The 20704-nt window shown below is 42.5% G+C and overlaps 2 protein-coding genes across 8 annotated transcripts in view; one reads left to right on the top strand and one right to left on the bottom strand.

Moving 5' to 3' along the window:
• ggps1 (geranylgeranyl diphosphate synthase 1) overlaps window positions 1-13364 on the bottom strand; it is a 49260-nt gene extending 35896 nt beyond the window's left edge. For 4 of the 6 annotated variants that reach the window (XM_048530278.2, XM_048530276.2, XM_048530275.2 and 1 more), the window contains exon 1: window positions 13177-13364. The gene's annotated coding sequence lies outside the window, so the exon portion shown is untranslated. Of the gene's footprint in view, window positions 1-13009; window positions 13115-13176 lie in introns of those variants that run through there. The other 2 variants (XM_048530281.2, XM_048530277.2) reach the window with 2 other exon arrangements.
• Window positions 13365-13658: 294 nt separating this feature from the next.
• arid4b (AT-rich interaction domain 4B) overlaps window positions 13659-20704 on the top strand; it is a 189830-nt gene continuing 182784 nt past the window's right edge. Inside the window, exons 1-2 of one of the 2 annotated variants that reach the window (XM_048531756.2) lie at window positions 13659-14025; window positions 14906-14968. In XM_048531756.2, coding sequence (XP_048387713.2) covers window positions 14963-14968 — 6 coding nt within the window. In that variant the 5' untranslated portion in view covers window positions 13659-14025; window positions 14906-14962. Of the gene's footprint in view, window positions 14026-14202; window positions 14327-14905; window positions 14969-20704 lie in introns of those variants that run through there. The other variant, XM_048531758.2, reaches the window with a different exon arrangement.

Below are 20704 nucleotides of genomic sequence, written 5' to 3'. Positions count from 1 at the left end.
GAGGTCAGTGGATCTCAGATTAGAAAGCTTTAACTTGTTGAATGCCACAAGGATCAGTCCTTCAGTCTCAAACATTTACTATCTAAATTGCTTTGAGGAGGGGCAGAGTGTAATACATTCAAATTTACTTATGTTACAGAAATAAACAGGAGAACATGGAATAGTGTAGGTTAGATGGGCTCGAGATCGGTATGACAGGTCGGCACAACATCGAGGGCCGAAGGGCCTGTACTGTGCTGTAATGTTCTATGTTAACATGTGAGGAAAAACAGAAGAATCGCCAAGGGTATTATAGATAGGCTGAGTGACTCTGGCGGGGGGGGGGGGGGCGCGCACACGACAAACACCTGGCAGATGAAGTTTCACCTAGTGAAGTATGGAGGGTGATTCCCAAGAACTGCAGTCCAGACGAATGAGTATTCTTGAGCATGAAACAAAACACCAGCACGCAGGTGTGGGAAGCAATTAAGAGGCAAATACAGTATTGACCTTCATTGCTGGGGGCTGGAGTTTAAAAACATAGGGAAGTCTTGTTAGACCTGTATAGGGTGTCAGTGCGACCAGATCTGGAGTATAAGTACAAGCTGATTCTCACACTTAAGACGACACCAACATTGAGGCTACTTAAGATGGATTTATCAGGTTGACTCCCCAGATGAAGCAGTTGACTTTAAGAATAGTTAAACAGGTTAGGCCATTACTGTTTAGAAAAATAAGGAATGCTCTTATTGAGGCATTCGTTATTCTGAGGGGGTTTGACAGTATAGATGGCAACAGATGGTCCCACTTTTGGGGGAACCTCGAACAGTTGCAGAACAAGGTGGTGCTCATTTGAAAGCGTGGTGCAAAGGAATTACTAACTGCATATTCTAACTGCAGTCCGTGAGAGAAAGTTTGCCAATTCAGTAACAAGGATAAGTACTCTGCAAGTCCACCTAAGTTAGAGGATTCTTGTACAGATACATGGGAAAAACTACTGCCCCACACCAAACTAGTAAAGCAAAAGGTCAATCCTTTCTCAAAGAAAGGTGTTTAACTTAAACATTCTAAAACATGAATGTTTCATCTTGTCACATACACTACAATGATCAGAAGTTTGCCTTCATGAAGGCACTAAGTACAGAATGCTGAGATTTTCAGAGTTAGAGATAACAAAGTGTGGAGCTGGATGAACACAGCAAGCCAAGCAGCATCTCAGGAGCACAAAAGCTGATGTTTCGGGCCAAGACCCTTCATCAGAAAAGGGGGATGGGGACAGGATTCTGAAATAAGTAAGGTTGGGGGAGGGGGGGGAGAAAGAGGGGAGGAGGCTGATCGAAGATGGATAGAGAAGATAGGTGGAGAGGAGAATATAGGTGGGGAGGGATAGGTTAGTCCGGGGAGGACAGACAGGTCAGGGGGTGGGATGAGGTTAGTAGGTAGGAAATGGAGGTGCAGCTTGAGGTGGGAAGTGGGGGGAGGGGAGAAGATAGGTGAGTGTAAGAACAGGTTAGGGAGATGGGGATAAGCTGGGCTGGTTTTGGGATGCAGTAGGGAGAGGGGAGATTTTGAAGCTTGTGAAATCCACATTTATACCATTGGGCTGCAGTGTTCCCAAGCAGAATGAGTTGCGATTCCTGCAGCCTTCGGGTGGCATCATTGTGGCACTGCAGGAGGCCCAGGATGGACATGTCGTCTAAGGAATGGAGAGAGAGTTGAAATGGTTCGAGACTGGAGGTGCAGTTGTTTATTGCAAACCGGGCGTAGGTCTTATGCAAAGCGGTCCCCAAGCCTCCACTTGATTTCCCCAATGTAGAGGGAGCCACAACAGGTACAGCGGATGCAGAATACCACATTGGCAGATGTGCAGGTGAACATCTGTTTGATGTGTAAAGTCATCTTGGGGCCCGAGATGGGGGTAAGGGAGGTGGTGTGGGGACAAGTGTAGCACTTCCTGCGGTCGCAGGGGAAAGTGCCAGGTGTAGTGGGGTTGGAGGGGAGTGTGGAGCTGACAAGGGAGTCCTGGAGAGTGGTCTCTCCGGAAGGCAGAGAAGGGCGGGGATGGAAAAATGTCTTTGGTGGTGTGGTCGGATTGTAGATGGCGTAAGTGTCAGAGGATGATGAGTTGTATCTGGAGGTTGGTGGGGGGTGGTATGTGAGGATTGGGGGTTTCTCTTTTGGCAGTTATTGTGGGGGCAGGGTGAGGGATGAGATACAGGAAATGCAGGAGACACAGTCGAGGGCATTCTCAGCCACTGCTTGGTGGTGGTGGTGGTGGTGGTGGTGGGGGGGGGCACGGTTGCGGTCCTTGAAGAACAAGGACATCTGGGAACACCTCATCCTGGGAGCAGATGCGGTGCAGGCAAAGGAATTGGGAATAGGGGATGGAATTTTTGACCAAACCCCTCCCTACCTATACTCCCCTCTCCATCTATCTTCTCCTCTATCTATCTTCAGTCCACCTCCCCCTCTCCCTATTTCAGAATTCTCTCCCCTTCCCCCTTTTCTGAAGAGGAGTCTAGGCCCGAAACGTCAGCTTTTGTGCTCTTAAGACGCTGCTTGGCCTGCCATGCTCATCCAGCTCCACACTTTATGTCGGATTCTCCAGCATCTGCAGTTCCCGTCATCTCTTTTCAGAGTTATTGCTTGCTTAGAAGTTCCCGTACCAACAATCTAGGGTATCCTGCCTTACCATCATGGGAAAGTGTTGTCTATTTAAAAACAAAGTAGCATCATTAGGCTTTGTGATAAAGGGCACAGGTTAAAAATAATTACAATTCTAAATAACAGTTAGTTTTCCTCATGTCTTCATCAACTGTTAAACACCAGCTGATTGAGAAAATAAAGTCACATTCAACAGCATAAACTTTCCCACTGAATTTAAATTTGCAACCATGCCTTTAGTGCCAGTGAGGGAAACTGCAGCAAGTGGAACTGCACTTTATCTTCCTTCTGCTGAAGGCTTAAGGGCTCACGTCCAGTTAAAAGCTGGCTTTAAGACAGCACGACTGGAAACGGAATTCCGATCAAGCAACAAGCCCAGAAATCATTACTTGAACTTGGTAGGTTTGTGCCACTTCAGTGAACTTGGTGATTCTGCAGCCAAATCTGACATGCTGGGAAATTGCATGATTATAATTGAAGTAGTATTCTTCAACACATGTGGCAGTTTGTTGAGGGGGGACATCTACACTTCAAAAAATGCTAACGTGTCCAGGACAAAAGAAAGGGGCAGATCCAGGAATCATGAGTGTACTCAAACATCATTCAATCAGGGTTAAAGACACTAACAGCAAAGCGAGAGAAAATTGGCAGTGTAACAAAATAAATGTACCATGGATGCTGGGGATCTAAAATAAAAGCATTAACTGCTAGAGAAACTTAAATAATCAGGAAGCAAAAAAGGATTAAGTAGTAAATACAACGATCACTAAGGAAACAGCCCTGGAACTGATGGGATGCAGGGAATTTTTGAAGTAATAGCTACAGCAATAACAGATGCACTCATTTGTAACCTTTCAAGAGTCTAAGATTCTGGAAGTGCCCAATGATTTGAAATCTATCAACGTAACTTTTATTCAAAAGCCAGACCTCAAGAAAAATGAAGCTACCAGTTAACATTTTCCCAACAAGAGAGATTATGCTAAGGTCGAGAAAGATAAAGGATTTCAAAATCCATAATGTGATCAAAGGTTTAGCTTCATTAAGAGGAAATCTGTCCCACAAATGAGACTTTTGAGAAACAAGTAGGACAGATTAAAAAAGGAAAGCAATGGATATAGTTTGTTGGGATTTCCAGAAGGCATTTGATAATGGTACCACATTCTTGATAAAAGCTAACAACCCATGGTGTTTAGATAGCCAATCCACTCTCCAGGCTAATATACTAATAGGAGACAGAGTTTGGGTTGGCGGGGGCATTTTCAAGCAGTCAACCTGTAACTTGTCAGGTACTGAAGGCATCAGTGCTGGGGCCACAATTACTTACAATATATATTTACTTGGACGACAATAAAACTGAACATGCAGTAGCTAAGTTTGTGGTTGTAGGAAGGCAAGTGGTGAAGATGACTGTCTGCAGGCTGATTGAGACAGGTTAGGCAAGGTAGCAAAAATTTGGCAGGTGGAATACAATTTGGAAAATCTGAGGTTCTGTACTTTGATAGTAAGGGGGAGGTAAATATTGTTTAAAACAATAAATACTACACAACGCTATGAAATAGAACGATTTGGGAGACCTCATCTGCAAATTACAAAAAGCAACAATCCAGTTTCAGCAAGAAATATTGAAGACAAATGGCACGTTACCCTTTATTTGAATGGGATGGTAGTATTAAAAAAGTGAAATCTTGCTAAAATTATGCAAGTAGTCAAACCACATCACTGAAATACTGAAGAGTGTTGGTCCCTTTATCTAAAGGAAACCGTGTAGAGTTTTGCACATTCTCAGGTGGGGTTTCTTCTGGGTGCTGTAGCTTCCTCAGAGGGTTCAAAGATGCACAGGCTACACAGATTGGCCATGTTAAGTTCATCAGTGTCCAGAGGTGTGCAGGCTTGGTGGATTAGCTGTGGGATAGGTAAGCTTACAGGGATAGGATATGGGGAACTGGGTCTGGGTGGGGCGCTTGAGGGCCAGTCTGGACTTCGTGACTACACACTGTAGGGATTCTACAATACTGGCATTGGTACTCATCCAGGATTTTACTAGGTTCACGTTGGATACGAAGGGACCGTCTTATGACGCAAGATCAAATAATTAGACCTATGTTACTTCAAGTTAAGATCAAGAAAGGCAATCTTACTACAAAGGGCTGGGTCAAAGTATATTCAAGGCTCAGATAGATTTTTTTTAAATCAGAAAGGAAATAATGGCTTATGCAAAACAGAGTGGATAGAGGATGATCTGAGCAGCCATGCTCTAATTCAATTGTGCAAGATTTGACAAGCTGAATACATCTGACCAGTGCCTTTTGGTTTAGCATCAGCTGTTCAGAGAAGTGTTAACATCAAGTCCAAAATGGCTCCTCTTTAGATGCATTGTACTCTAAAAGAGAACTGTTTTTCTTTCTCCTCTGGGAATATAACATTCTAATGTTGAAGTGACTGGAAAGTAGTATTACAAGTGGAGACCATAATACTGAGGAATTAACTCTAGTCTAAAGTGCACACTGCATACAGCAAGTTCATTGTGTACAAATATCCTTCATGAAAATTGCTTACTGTTGAAGGTTTCTTGGATTTAATTTAATGAAAAAACTTCTAGTCTCCATGGAAACTCAGCAAGTTACATAACCTAATGTGCCTGCATCAGGTTATTGTTAAAGCAGGAGCATCTTCCATGCTGAAGAAACAGGATTATCTTGCACAAGGTGGCAGTTCAGCCCACTGTGTCTGCACTGCCTCTCTGAATGGAGAACACTTGGTCTTATTCTCTTCCATTTCTCATTGCTATTTAAATCTTTAATGCCCTTTTGCACGCCTCAATTTTAACAACTCCAGTCAGTGCATTCCAGGTTCTAAATGCTCACAATGCAAAGTTTTTGGTGACATGACATTTGCTTCTTTCACCAGCTACATTATCCTCACATTTCTGATCTGGAGGGAGAACGGTTTCCCCTATTATGACCAGCTGCCTCACGATTTTAATAGCTTGCCAATCTCTTCCTGGCCTTCTCCTCTACAAGAAAAACAGCCTCAACTCCCCCCATGCATCTTCATTGCAGTGCTATTTTATCCCTGGAGCTATTCTCAAACTTCTTCTAAGTTATGTCCTATCCGTTCATATTCTTCCTAACGGAGCCATGCATAGGACTGTAGGCAATTTTCTAGCTGAGGTATAACTAGCACCTTACACAATTTCAGCATAAAATCTCTGCTCCTGTATTCTATACCATAATAATGAAATCCAGGACAAGTTTTTTTTGAGAGGATGGACTGAGTAGCTGGGAACATATTTCCACTTAAAATATTCCAAAGTACTTCAGACTATTGTTCTTAAATAGAATTTAACTAATTTTAAATTAAGAGATACTATGTGTGGCTTTAAACGGGAAAGCTCTGAAGCCTACAAAATTTAAGGAATATGCCTTAACAATACTAGCCATGGCCAGTAGTGAAGGAATGATTCATTTAGAAGATTCTCAAAAAGGAAAAAAAAAAGACAAAATAGGGATTTAGCAGAGGGATGCAAAGCTTAAAGTAGTTCACAGGAATTGTTAAGAACTAAAAGACAAGGATGCAAATTGTTCTATAAGTGCTGCTAAACCAGGAGTCAAGCACAACATTAGAAAACAGATGTGATGGGTGAAGTCAACATGGTGCGAGTTAAGATATGCTAACCCATAATATTGCCTAGGCTTACTGATAGTTGAAAATGAAAGGCCAGAAGAGATTGTCAAAGGCATGGCTGATGGTACAAACAATACAGGAGTTAAGCAGAGACATGCAACATTAGAGTTGGAACAAAGCGTTTGGTGACACAGCAGATCTATGGGCAAAAGTTGAACTCCAATTTATATAACAGAGTAATTTTCAATGTTTTTAAAAATTAAAATGTTACTTTTGGGTTCTAATTCTTCACATACTATTGCTGCCCACAAAAACAATTAGTGGCTCTTGGATCCAGTATCATAGAACCTTCCTGCACCTGGTCAAGGGGAGAACACATTTTTGTGAACTTCAATTGTCAGTTCCATTACTTGCTGGCTCCAGCCACATTTTTTACCCCCACCATGGATGTGCAATATATATCTATCCACATTAGGATTGTCTAAAGACTTTTCACTTTTGAAAAAGCAGCACAAATAACTCCAATCGACCACCACTACCCTTATGTCACTTTCTCCAAGTGAAAAGGCTGTGGAGATGGATACTTGCACTAGTCCATGTTAATGCACCTACGAAGAGACTGGCATAACGCTTCCCTTGTACTTGTCCTACTTAGAGAACCCTCACACAAATTTACTCACCACACCATCATGGGTGCTCCTTATTTCTTTCATTTGGAATTGGAAAAATTCAATTTGGATCTGTTGCGATTCTTCTCTCAGTTTCATGTGACCCATCTTTGACTCTTTCCTCCTACTCCTGGAGGGGATAAATTGATGCACCAAGCTTTGCTATGACAGTGTAGACTCTCAGATACAACCACAAGGGAGGTGTTATGGTTGATTAAATCATCTAATTGTTGAAGCATGGAATGCTTGGCCACAGTACTTGAGCAAGAGGCTAATAAATTTTTGAAAACCTGAATAATATAATTGGCAAGGGTAAAGAGTAATTTTAGACTGATTTAGGAAAGGACTAGCACAAACAATGCACTAAAATAGTTGCAATTTTGGATTCTCAACAGCACCAGGTCTAACCCTTCCCGAAGGAAGGGTGCAAGAAAATTGCTCAACAACACAGCCAGAAAACAGAAGCTTTTCCGAGGCACATGGTGGGGAACCAGAAAATTTTCTCATTGTATTTATGATGCAACAAATACCTCCATGACAAACTGTTGTTTGACTTCTCCATGCTGCAATCATACCACAACAACTGTGCCTCCTTTCACAATCCAACATGTTAATTAATAAACAGCTGAATGTATATAGACCAAGAATCCCCAGATGTGTTGTTTAGGCCATGCTGAGCTTCATGTCAATAGGTACAGGATAGCAACTTCTGAATGCGCACAGGAAAGGAAGCAAAATGAAATACAGCCATCACCTTCAAATCCCATTTGACAAAGCACTACCTGAAATCAGACACCTGGATCATGTATATCAAAATACCTTTCACTATCAAGTCCAGAATCAGAGGTCAAAATAACAGTCCATCAAGTACAGTAAAAAGGAACTGCAGAAGTTTTGTGAACAAGGAAAAAAACTCAGTTAACATTTTCAGTCTGGTGACTCTTCTTCAGAACTCAGAAGGGTCACCAGACCCAAATGTTAACTGATTTATCTTCAGATGCCTCCAGATCAAAACATAGTTGTGAACCAAATAGATGCATTCGAAGGGAAGCAACACTAATATGAAGGAATGGATAGATAATGCTGACTGAATTAGATGAAGCAAGGTGCAAAGATGATTGCATGCAGTACAAACAGGTACAGGTCATCAGGACCAGTCAATTTCTGTGCTACAAGTGTAACATGCCCTACTTAACAGAATGAATTCTTCAAGCAGGGGTCCTGGAATGACATAGGTGGGGGGGAGGGGGGGGGGGGGGGGAAGAGAAGAAATAAAGAGACATTTAGCTTAGAGACCACCAGGACAAATTGCATCAATTTTCTGTTGTAGATTCTTAACAATATATCCAGAAAGAGAGACCATCAAGTCTGGGATAGTAGCAACTGCCGATGCTGGAGAATCTGACATAACAAGGTGTAGAGCTGGATGAACATCACAGGCCAAGCAGCAGAGGAGCAGGAAAGCTGACGTCTTGGGTCTGGACCCTTCTTCAGAAAAAAAGGGTCCAGACCGGAAACATCAGCTTTCCTGTTCATCTGATGCTGCTTGGCCTGTGTTCATCCAGCTCTACACATCATTATCCCATCTTGAATCTGTATAGTTAACAGGTCCAAAACCTAATCTGGTGGCACAGAAAACTGCAGTTAGGGACTAAATTCACCTTCTACAGCAGATCACTCCATCTTTTAAGCAGACTCAAATACTACGAGTGCCATCTGTACACTAAAATTGGGTGGCAACTTCAAATATAAACTGTAATTCAAAAACTTTTAAAAAATCATTTTAAAAATGATACCTTAGTGTAACAAGTCAGCAACGTGATTTACAATATGGTTATATTTTCCTCTTACAGACCCCTACAGCATTGCTCTACACAAAAATCAATTCTCTACTCACCAACATTTTTAAACCAAATGCTTGTAAAGTCAACCATGATACAATGTGTAACACTGCTGTTTAGAAACATTCATTACACTAATCTTGTGTCACTATCATTCCAGGTCCTTTAAAAGTACAGTGTTAGTCTTCCTAGAATTTGGCTTTCAGAATGGAAATACCAATCCTGGTTTGTGTCAAAGTTTAAACAAACTGCCAAACAATTGTGTAAACTTTTTCATCACACTGTCAGAGATTGAACGTCTGTAGCTTATACAATCCAGTCAAAGCTAAGACCACTGGTCTGTGACTGAAACAAAATCACATTTCCTGACCAACATACAAAAATCCTCTCAAGTCATTCCTGAAACCTAAAAAGGAAAAGACTGAGAAATTCCACAACTTCAACCCAAAGCAGCTAACTCATGCCATTACTAAACAATTTCCATTTTAAATTGCAACAGACCAGAACTAGAAAAGCACAAATCCTTAAGACTTGTAGAACCATAGGAGCTTAGACATCAGGGAATGACAACACCATTTGAGAGGTATTTGAAAACAAGAGGCTTGTCTTCAACAAGAGACATTCTGGGTCAAACATCTGTTAAGTGAAGAGCACTTGATTGGAATTAGGATATTCCACAGGAATTTGAATCCCCAGCTGCTCAAAATTGAGACCAACAAAATGCATTGCAGGAATGCATTGGGGTAGTCAGGTCCAGAGTTCATAAGTCCTTGGATCAGGGTTGTACCAGCTAATAAGTTGAAATCAGTAATACTTTAGACATAGCAATAGGCTCTGTCATGGTGCTTACTCTAATTGACTCCACTTAGAAATCATGTTCTGTGGCCAGGATGAAGTGATGCCTGGTGATTTGAACCACTGCAGATTGTTGAATACAATAGCCTTTTTCCTGCAACGTGTTGGATATTTTAAAAAATACACAGCTATAGAATGAACTTCAAACTAGTGTTCTATCTACATATTTAAAGATTGCTTCAAAACTGTTGAAGTCTAGAATTCTGTGGGCATGAAATTTGGGAAGCTAATATGTCAGCAGGAAAACCCATCTTGAAACTCAAACAAGAAGCAATTGAATTATCAGCCTCAACTGGAAGCTTCTAAAAATCAGAGCAAATCTTGATGACAGCTCTAGGATAAGACCAGTTACAGTCTCAAAATTAATTTTCAACACTTCATACTTGGAACCAGCAAATTCAACTTAGCATTGGCATTCTTAAAGCCAAAATTTTGGTGGCTGTGCCAGTGAAGTTTCCAGAATTTGCATTAACAGTGTCATATATCAGTTATCCAAATCCAGTTTCTTCAAAACAGAAGAAATAGAAACTGCAGTACCTGAGCAGGTCTGACAGCTTGTGAAGAAAAAGCAAAGTTAACATGTCAGATACAGGCACAAAGTTCTGAAGGCTCAATGAAACTGAAATATTAACTCTGTATCTGTAGAGAAAGCAATGAGGCTTGCTGAGTTTCTCCAGAGGATTTCATTTCATTCAACTAATTCTCATGTTTAATTATCAAACTTTCCACCACATGTAAAAGGCATATTTGCTACACAAGACAGATAAAGAATAGCATGAGGGTGTAGCATTTTGTTATTTTATGGAAGCAGCAAACAAAACCTGCCCTTATTTTGTCTTTCTTTTTGGTTGGTCTACTAATTCCAGTCAGGGAGCCTGAACACCTTTACAATTGGCAAGAACTCTCAAGCAGTCAACTACAAGCACTAATTTCATATTGAGCACAATGTGACACCTGAGCCAAACATACCCCTGAACAAAGCATCTTGCCAAAAATTGAGATAGCTCAAAAATAGAATGGCTTTCCAGAATGTCAGATCTCAATGCAAACGTTACAGTCCTTGCTATTTGAACCCAGCAAATCACTAATTTAGGAGACACCAAGAACTTTTGTACCAATAACTACACTGACGTTTCTACAAAGACATCAACAGTCTCCCACCGTCTACATAAAACAAAGATCACATTCAATAAGCAATCCATTCTGGTTAACAGTACATGACATGAAATGTAAATTAGTCATTCTAATTGTCTCAGAAACAAATATTACATTATGACTGAAAATATCTTGTCTATCTTACAAGCTTCTTTATTTGAAAGAAACACTGATGGCAAACATAATGCACATTTTAATTTCCACTGAAGCCGCAGTCCATCCTCTAATGAATTGAGCAGGAACTCAACAGTGATATCAACCCATCCTCAATATGGACAGGGATACCGCATGGTCTGCCAAACTGAAAAAACAACAAATAAACTAAAACAACCAAAGTTCATCATTCCTAGAGGTCAATAGACAATGACCACCCTGCAAAGCAGTATCCTCAGCTGGTACAGAATCATGACATGCACTGCTATAAGCAAAAAGAATATAACGTACGCATATACGAGAAACAGTACTAAATTTTCCTAAGTTTTTTTGGTGTTCTGAAGGTTTCATGTCTTAGACAAAAAGTCAGGAGCAATATACTGGAAACCTGTAAAATACAGCATTCCATTGTTTACTCTGGTGTTGCTGTAAAGGAAATCAAAGATCATGCGTGCTGATCCAAAGAAAAAGCCCTTGTTATGACTCACTGTCTTTCCCCTTCTCACTAAAATTAGTGATAGACCCTTAACTTTCCAGTTCATACAATAACCAATATTTTGGTCACTGATCAGCCTGGAGCAGATGTTCTTGTATTCAAAAGATCAGATTTCTAACACAAACATGTTTTATATTGAAAAACTACACGGAACGTGTAATGAAGTTGTGTTGCATATTCGTGAATGAGGCAGGAAGCCAGATTTTGTTTGATAAAAAATGATAAGGGCAAAAAGTGCATGGCTCCTACAAGAGACAAAGTGTTTTTCTAAGCTTGGGGATTTACACCGAAAGATTTGTCTAAGCAGCTGAAGGGGGCACTCTTAATTCTGGAATTGAAACGTATCAATTGATTGGAAACCTTAGGCTTGTTTTGATGTATTGACGTACTGACAGCCAGCTGGAATCAGCAAATTAATTTCAAGCAATCACTTAGCAATTAAAAACCAATTGATTTTAAATCTGATGGTTTTGACAACTTCAGACCAATGCTGTTGTGAGATGATTGATAGATCATCCCAGGTATACAAGAAGAGGGCTTTTGAAAAGTCAGTGCAAGAATGAACTGGCATCTGAGAAATAACCGTTGGGCTCTCAAAAGAAATCGCTAAGCTCTCTAACAAAGTACCATCTATCCACTCCTAGCTAAGAGCCCTCTCAGAAAGCTTCACTAAACAAACATCCCTGACAACCAGATCAGTGGAAGTAAGGTGTGAGAGACTTGGGACCAGAAGAAAGCACGGAAACTTCGAGAGACTTAAGTTTTAACTTACTTTCTAATTACTCAGGTTTATATTAGTGGGACTTTCCACTAACTTGCTCGTGATTCTAACTTGCTACTTAAGTGAATATCAGCAATTTTCTTTCATTTACTCTGTCCTTCTCTAACAGTTTTAGATATTGGGCCAGTTTTTATGGGCGTTTCAGGTTTAATTACCAGAAGGGAATCTCACCCCATAACAGATTGGGGACCTTGTATTTCAATTTTAATTATCAGCAGGGCTTGAGCTCCCCTTCATAACAAATGTTCTTAAAGTATGAAATTAGCCAAGGGTTCAAGTGGCTCAAAAAGTCATGCTTGGAAGTCAGTCAACTTGAAAGCAATTTAACTGGATAAAACAATAAAAAGACTGGACAAAGGCCACAAGTTCGAACCCCCATTCCAGAGACATCACACACAAAAATAGACTAACTCACCCTCAGGACTGAGGAAGAGCTCTACCTGTGCAGAGGGAAGGCATCGTTGGACAAAACATTAAGCTGTTAGCTAAATTAAACCAGCAAACAGCTTTAAGAAAATCACGTTGGACAACATCATGGGGCAGCCCACCAGGCGACTTCGAAGTGCCATCCACCCACCAATTTGTCCCATACTAAGCCCACAAAAGGCAGCTGGACCAGCCGATTATGGTCATATTTGACTGTGGGACCTCGCAGTACTATATATTTAATTAGGCGATACGAGTGCCGACATTACAATGACTACCCTTCAGTAGAACATCGTGGCCTATGAAGCGTTTGGAGTTGCCCAGAAGATATGAAAGACACCAGACAATGCCACACAAACAGACTTACTGTGAAACGGCGATGACGCAGCTCGAAAACCCAAACCCACCTCCAACTGCCAGGAGGGCGCCGACTTCATCCGGCTCACAGCGCTCCCACTTCCGCTCTCGATTTCCCCCCCACCAACCTTTTACCATTTACTTCGCGATCGCGAAAAACAAAATAACAAAACTCACGTCGTGATTCCGCCGAAATAGCACTAGCTCCTCCGAAGAACGTTAACGGGGTGTAGCGGGCACCCAATGTCGTGCCGTTGCCTGACGCCTTCCTGGAGTTCGGCCGCTGCCAGCGCGGACTCACCCTAGACAATTCCCCTTTACTTTAGCTCATCAAAAAATACGCCATCCTAATAGCAACGCGCTTGCGCAGTTATCTCTTTTAAAGACGCCCGTTCGGTGCAATGCGCATGCGGTCGTTTTTCTTTTCCCCCCCTCCCCCATTTTAGGCGGGACCTGGTGTCACCACGCCTACCGGGAGTTGTAGTTCTCCGAGCTGGCGTGCCCGATGACGTGGGCGGGGCTGAGGACTACATCAACCAGCATCCCTGGCGCCACAACTGCACCGAGTGCGGAGGGAGGGCCAATGAAGGCGCTAGTGCTGCGGTTGCCGTGTGACGGCGGGCCAATGGGAAGGGTTGTTTGTTGCCGAGTGGGGTCGAATGTTGTATGTGTGTGAGGAGTGTTTTTTTCCTCTCATTCTCTCAGTTCCCCCCCCCCCCCCCCCAACCCCTTCGCTACCTTTCTATCTGTGTCTTTCTCTTTAGACTGGCGATTTAACGGTGGGTTTGTGGCATTCTAGTCAGGGTGACGCTGTCTCTGTCTGCCTGTGTGTGTATAGAGAAGGGGAGGCATTCAGCCTTTCGTCAGCGGCCGCCCCGTCGAGCGTTGCTCGAATGCCGAAGAAGTCAAGCCGGGGCGGACATCGGGCGAGGGGCCCCGGACTGTGAGGCGCACTCTGGTTTGGTTGGCAGGGCTTTCTTCCTTATTTTTTGCCCCCCTCGCCCTTGCAGCTTTCACACAGGACGGGTGAGTGACTGTAAAGGAGAAGGGAGGTTAAGTTAAGCAGCACCACCCCCCCCCCCCCCCAACCCCTCCTGGTTGGATTTTAAACAATGAGGATTCGCTCAGGCTTTTCGATGGGTGAAAGAGGAGCCTCCAACCACCTCGCACTCTTCAGTCTTTTGACCCCCCTCCCTCTCCGCCCCCGCCAAACGGTTTTAGCCAGGGAAGGGGGAGACCTGGTGTCTCGGCAGTTCTGGCTGTTCTCTGCGGGACGTGTCAAGTGTATCTGGGAGATGGAAACCGGCCGGGGAAGTCTAGAAAGGAGGTGAACAGCGCCTGGCTGCTTATTTAAAACATGACCTCGGCGTGTGTACCGGCTGTGTACGTGTGGCCGCTGCGAAGGATCCCCTCTCTCCCGCTTTCTTTTCCCCTTGCCCCCTTCTCCTTCACCTCACCTCCTCCCACCAAGCCCTGTCTCTCGCGGGCAGTGTTTGAGCCTATCGGCACCGATCCGGTGCGGTCCATGTGTAACTTTGGGATCTCTGGCTGAAATGGCGTCATTGACACAACTAGAAAGATGTTGTTTGGAGAGGAGGTGGAGAAACCCACCAGTTCCATCGCCCTGAACCGCTCGTTACAGCCCCTCTTGATCTTGAGCGTTTCAGTTCGATCCGCCGCCATTCATTTACCTTTCCTTTTTGCCGAATGAGGGTGGCATTAATGCACGCAAGCGAGGAGGTTTAGAAAAAAAGGAAATTGTGTCGCCTCTTGCAAAAGATGATATGGTATTGGCACTGCTTCGGCTGCCATTCATGATAAAGGGGAGGGGGCTCTACACTGAAAGGAGACGTCGATCACTTTCAAACGCATTTTTTTTGTGTGTCCCCTTTTCTTCCCTCTTTAGGTGTGTGGAGGTTGACTTTTTTGCTTCGGTCGGCGATTTGACACATTTCGAATCAACATGAAGGTAATAAAACAATAAAATTAAATGTTTTTTATTGCTTAATCGCTCGGTGTTGCAGTTTAATGAAGGCTTTTCGGGTGTCGAGTAAAGTCGCCTTCTTGTTACAGCGGATTTTTTCCCCGCTGCAGATCTGTAGTACATGTAGTTGGAGTATGCTGCATGACAAAGCAACAGCAAATACAAACTGCTTATTTGGTGCGGCAACATACAGCTGGACCAGAAGATATCGTGGACACGGTTTTATTACTTTAACTTCTCACCTCTCTAAACCTCTGCTAATTGTGATGGAATGATTGCAAAGATCGGTGTGTTTCGTGTTCGCAACCTTGTAGTGTCGCAGAGTTTTTAAATACTTGATTTTTTTTTCCCCCTGAAATAAAGGATACGTTTAGTCTAGGTTTTTTTGTAGGGTTTAGAACCGTTAGCGTTTTAGCTGCAGTCTTGTACAGCTTGGTTTCAAACGGCTTCGTAATATTATTGTCTACAGCAAAACGTTTTTTTTGGAAAGGTAAAGCTTCACAATCGATCCAAGTACATGTACGGAACAATTCGAATTTACTCGAATTAACTTATTTTAAGAGCAGTCGAACCGGAGCAGATCCAACGGTTGAGGCTTGAATTCTGAAAACGATTACTTGAGGTTAGTTTCGGTTTAGCTGAGCTTCGCAAAAAATGGCAGTTCTTGGCTATTGTGTCCTGTTAAAATCAGATCGTCAAGTCGGCTGTTGCGTTTGTGTTTACTTCTACTCAGTGCGGTAAAGCGACAAAAACAGTTATTCCTCGTGTCACCTTCCTAAAATTCGAGCTCTCCAGTCAGGCTTATGGAAATTCTGGTCAATACACCAGGCAAGTTGATTGATCCATGATGGTTTGAATTGAATTTACCGCAGAAATTGTCCATGGCTGAAGCAGTGAAGGATAAATAATAGATAATGTTCATACATTTAAAAACAAATGCAGTACGAGAAATTCGATGTTCTGGCGAGGATAAAACTCCCACCGTGGTTTCTCCAGAAGAAGGGGTCCATTGCTCTTTACTGAAACAACTGCAGTGGCTTACAGACCAACCAGAGTGGTGTCTGTAATTGACAGGGGGGTGAGAACGGCTTGAAGGTCAGTGTACTGTACTGAAGGTTTTGTGTTCACCTCCGAATTTCACGTACAAGAAACCAGTTATCTGGCTATCGAGATATTTGTGAGATTTGCTCTGAGTAAATTAGCTGCAAATTTCATACAACAGCAAGTACACTTCACGTGCTTTTGTTGAGACACACTTTGACATGAAACTCTGAAACACCCTTATGGGGCTTTGGGTACTTTCTGACCTCAAATTCAAAACAGTGTATGTTACAAACCTCATGTTGCTAAATACCATGTTTTTTGGGCATGTTGGTGAGTTAACTGATTGTAATAATGCTGCCTTCAACAACAAATAGTGAGTTACAGCCTGTTTATTTCTGTTAATCTCAATACCCTCAGCATGCTGGGGCAAAAAAAGACCAGTAGCAATGTAGTTTTCTCAGCTTGCGCCAGAGTCTCGTGTATCCTTTATTCCTGTGTTGCAGTCATGTACATCACTTTTTAATCTAACAACATCTTGCTTTTGAAATGTACATTCTTGTGTACAACTCCCTGCATGGCCTTGGATTTCCTTATTATTGTGAACTCCAACAGTTCCCCAACCCTCTGGTCACCCTCAATTTTTTATTGAAAAAGCTGTGGCCCCTCTTTGGCTTTACATTCACCTGCTAAGGTCCTGAGCTTTTGGGTTTCCCTTTGATAATCTCTGCACTGTTCTTTTTAACATTATGTTAATAATAACATGTAGTCAAAAAAATGAGATATGTGACTAGAAGTCAGTGTCACATTTTGTTTGGCAGTGGTCCTGGTGAAGCACCTCAGATTGCTTCATGACCCTACATAAATGCAAGCCATTATTGTGTGTGGATGATGTACAAATGAAGCAATACTTGGAAAATGGGAGGAGCAAGATACCCAGTGTTAAAGATTTTTTTTCTTTTGAGTATATAGGATTTGGTGGTTAATGTCAGGTTGTTAGTACATCTTGATGCAGATGTTTGAGAGGGTCTGTCTTCAGGCATACTGTATAATTGCAAATGTTTGTGTTAAATTGGGTTTAAACTCAAATGTCATTTATTTTCTTGTGTCAGGAGATGCATGATTGAGTTGGAAGGAAGTACGATTAGTAATTTGATTGTTTAGGTGGCACAAGTGGTCCATCAAATCCATGGATAACTTTTTTGGTCAAAGTCAACATTAGTCCTGATTTCACACTTTTGTATTCAGAGTTCTGGCTCCAGTCATTTTACGCAGGTGCAAGTTTTTTTGATTACAATGACTTTGGATACCTTCAGAGACATGTTGAAGCTAGATCTTGGTATTGGTTGTTTCTGTCCCATTATAAAGATTTAAAAATAATGTGAGCTAACATTTCTGTGCAATACTGCAGTGTAAAGTTGGTCTTTCAAATGTGTTATTAAACTGAGACCTCTTAGCTCTCTCTAATGAATATGAAGGATCCTTTTTGCCTCATGCTAAGGACTTTTTTCTATTGCCGGTCATAAGCTAATAACTTTATTTTCTCATTGCTATTAGTGGGACCCTACTGTGCACATACTGGAAACTGTAGTTGAAGCAGTTCTTCATTGTCGGGAAATTTGTAACTTATTGGCATGGTGAAGGACGTGTAAGGAAATTCAAGTCTTTGTTTTAGTAAGTTTAAAAAAAAATTGGCCAGACTTAATTCCAAATTTGTGTATGTAAATAGTATTTCAAAATCTACCTTAGGACTTAACGGCTTGACCTGCGCTGACATTACTCTCCGAGTCAGGCTTGACTGTGCACCCAATGACCACCTCCTATGCTGTAATCATTGGATGATTCTATTTCCAGTGCTACAGTGGAATTGTGAGCTGAGTTATTAAACTCAAACTCAAATTCTGACATGGGAATTCAATCAATATTCCTAAACTTTTATGCCTACATGGCATGCAACTGAGTCAAGCTGATAATGTTTGCAAGTATGAAAGATCAGCCTGTGTGTTTTAATCTAAAGTCTTCTGAAATAACTCCACACAAGCTAATAGTCCATCATCAAGTCACCCTTTGTTTACATGTGCATAGTATTTGACACAGGCCTGGTTTCTTTAGAGCCAGCTCTGAGTGAACATGACCTCTGACACCTCTGTTCATATGTGTATCAGGGCTCCCCAATGGGGCTGTTAATCTGCTCCAAATCGGATAACGCATTCTGTGAGGCCCACCTCATAGCTGACCTCATTACAGTCACTGTATCCCTCCCCCTCTAAGTGCGGGAATGTATGCCTCTCCTGAGGTGTCTTTGTAGTGGGTCTGGTTCCTCTCACAATAGCCTTAGCTACTGGCTGTGTGTATTGGACTGTAGCCCACCTATTGTGTCCAGAATGTCATAGAAGAAGTTTATCCTTTCCTTTAGGTGGCAGTGATGTCCACCATGCATGTTGCAGACTTTTGTTTCCTCAACATGAGATGGATTGGCAGAGCCCATGGGTTCTAACAGCTTTTCTGGCCAGGTATAAATTTTGTTCCTGCCTCATTTAAGTTTGCAGTTTTCAGGTAGTCTGTGTTTGTTCAGGACTATCTCACCTAACCACATTTTTTTTAATGTTATGGGACCTAACCTCAGATTGACCATGCCTGTTACCAATGCAGGGCCATTTCTGGGCCTCAGCACCAAACTTAGTTTACCTCGGGACAGCCTGTCTAAATTAATGGAGTCACGTCCAGCAATAGTGTGCTAATTCCCACACCTGTTGGGGGGGGGGGGGGGGAGCGTGGGGAAAGGGAAGAAAGCAGTGGGGCAAACAGTTTTACTTCTGAGTCTTCTCTCCAGTAACAACTCTGCTGGAGCTATTCTTGTAGTGGCATCAGGGGTGGTCTGATAATCATAGGAAAATGGGACAGTTGGTATTGCATGAATGTATAGAATGTATACATTGGATGGTATGGAGCTGTCCTTAGGACAAATGCCAGTTGACTTTGGGAAATATTCAAAATTCCCTGCTGGTAAATGATGGCCTGTCGTCTGAGACCAACATTTCCATGTCTTAAAGGTGCTTACAATTTTTCTAACATTGTCCCTCTGTTTGAATAAACACTATGCACATTCAAAGTGGTTGATTGGGCATCCACCAATTAAGAACAGTGAGCCCATGAAAATTTGAGATTTACTCAGCCATTCCCATGAATGTGGGGAAGCTGATGGCCGTAACTTTGTCTTGTTGGCATTGTGGACAATGCTTCAGCAATGCTGCTATGTCTGGTGGTCAAGATTGGATTCAACATGACTTCTCACCAACATCTTCATTTTGAACACCTCGACTCTGGAGGAGTTCAGCCAGTATCTGGTGGCAACCTCTGCTCACAGCAATCATTTTTGCTCCCCGTAATATGCTGTCCTGTTTAGTGATATGGTCTTGCCAGTCTAGAGAGGCTACTGTTTTGGTTGTGATGGCAGTTTGGTTTTCCCTATCACCAGCTCTTGCTATGATGGGATTTTTTTTTCATCCATAGTCTAAGTCAGCAGTGACCAGAAGGGTGCCCAGAAAGTTTAAAACTAGAACACACTTTCCTCGTGGCAGAACAGTCAGTGGTGTATTTACCAGCGGGAAGTGGCTCAAGGCATCTGTATTTGTTACTTGGCCTCCCAGCGAGTATTCCAAATTGTATTGGACACAAACTGCGAGGTTGAATGCGACCTGATTCTTTGGATGGCATGATCTTGTCCTGAGTAGCCCTAGCAGAGGTTTGTGGTCTGTTACTATTTGAAATTTACATCTGTGAAGGAATTGGTGGAACGTCCTGACTCCAAAAATGACTTCCAAACCTTCCTTCTTTATCTGTGTGTGTATTTACACTCTGCATTAGAGTAAGTCCAGCAAGCACATGCTAATAGGCATTCCTCTCTATTGGGCTGCCTGTGAGCCAACACGACCGTATTGGACAGGGATGTATCACGTGTCTGTGAGAGACTGTATTTATCTGGCTGTGAAAAGCTATTTGCTGTTATAATCGCCACACAAACAAGCTGACCCAATCGGGTTTCACAATCGGTATGACTGGTGTTGTCTAGTCCACAAACTGAACTGTTTTGATTTCTGCCTCTGCTTTTGCCTGTAAGCCAATGACACTTGGGCAGCGCTCTCAGAATCATGGAATTGCTTACTATCAACATGCCAGGTGGTTTTAGCTCCTTTGATAGTCCCTTCCTGGGGAGAGCAAGAAAAAAACAAACTAAAATCACTAAGTATTTAATTTGGACATCACTCAGGCAGTCATTTTTGAAAAATGTTGAGCCAATCAAGGCAAAGCTTCCTCAACCAATTCCTCCCCACCCAAATCAGGCTTGGGTCCAAGCCTTTTACTACAATCGGTTACCGAACCAGCTGCTGCTTATGAGACTGGAACCAAAGTTTTTATCCTTAATTTTTCTATTCATTTGTGGGCTGTGGGTGTCACTGGCTGGCCAGCATGTCTTGCCCATCCCTAGTTGGGCTTGAGAAGGTGGTGGTGAGCTGCCTCCTTGTACCGCTGCAGTCCTCCTGCTGTGGGTTGACCCACAATGCTATTAGAGAGGGAATTCCAGGATTTTGACCCAGCAACAGTGAAGGAAAGGCAATATATTTCTGAGTCAGGATGGTGAGTGACTTGGAGGTAGTAGTGTTCCATTTATATGTGCTG

Source organism: Stegostoma tigrinum, chromosome 4, assembly GCF_030684315.1.
Source record: "Stegostoma tigrinum isolate sSteTig4 chromosome 4, sSteTig4.hap1, whole genome shotgun sequence".
Classification (NCBI taxonomy): Eukaryota; Metazoa; Chordata; class Chondrichthyes; order Orectolobiformes; family Stegostomatidae; genus Stegostoma; species Stegostoma tigrinum.
Note: the sequence above shows the minus strand (reverse complement) of the source record. Positions and strands in the feature narration are given on the sequence as shown.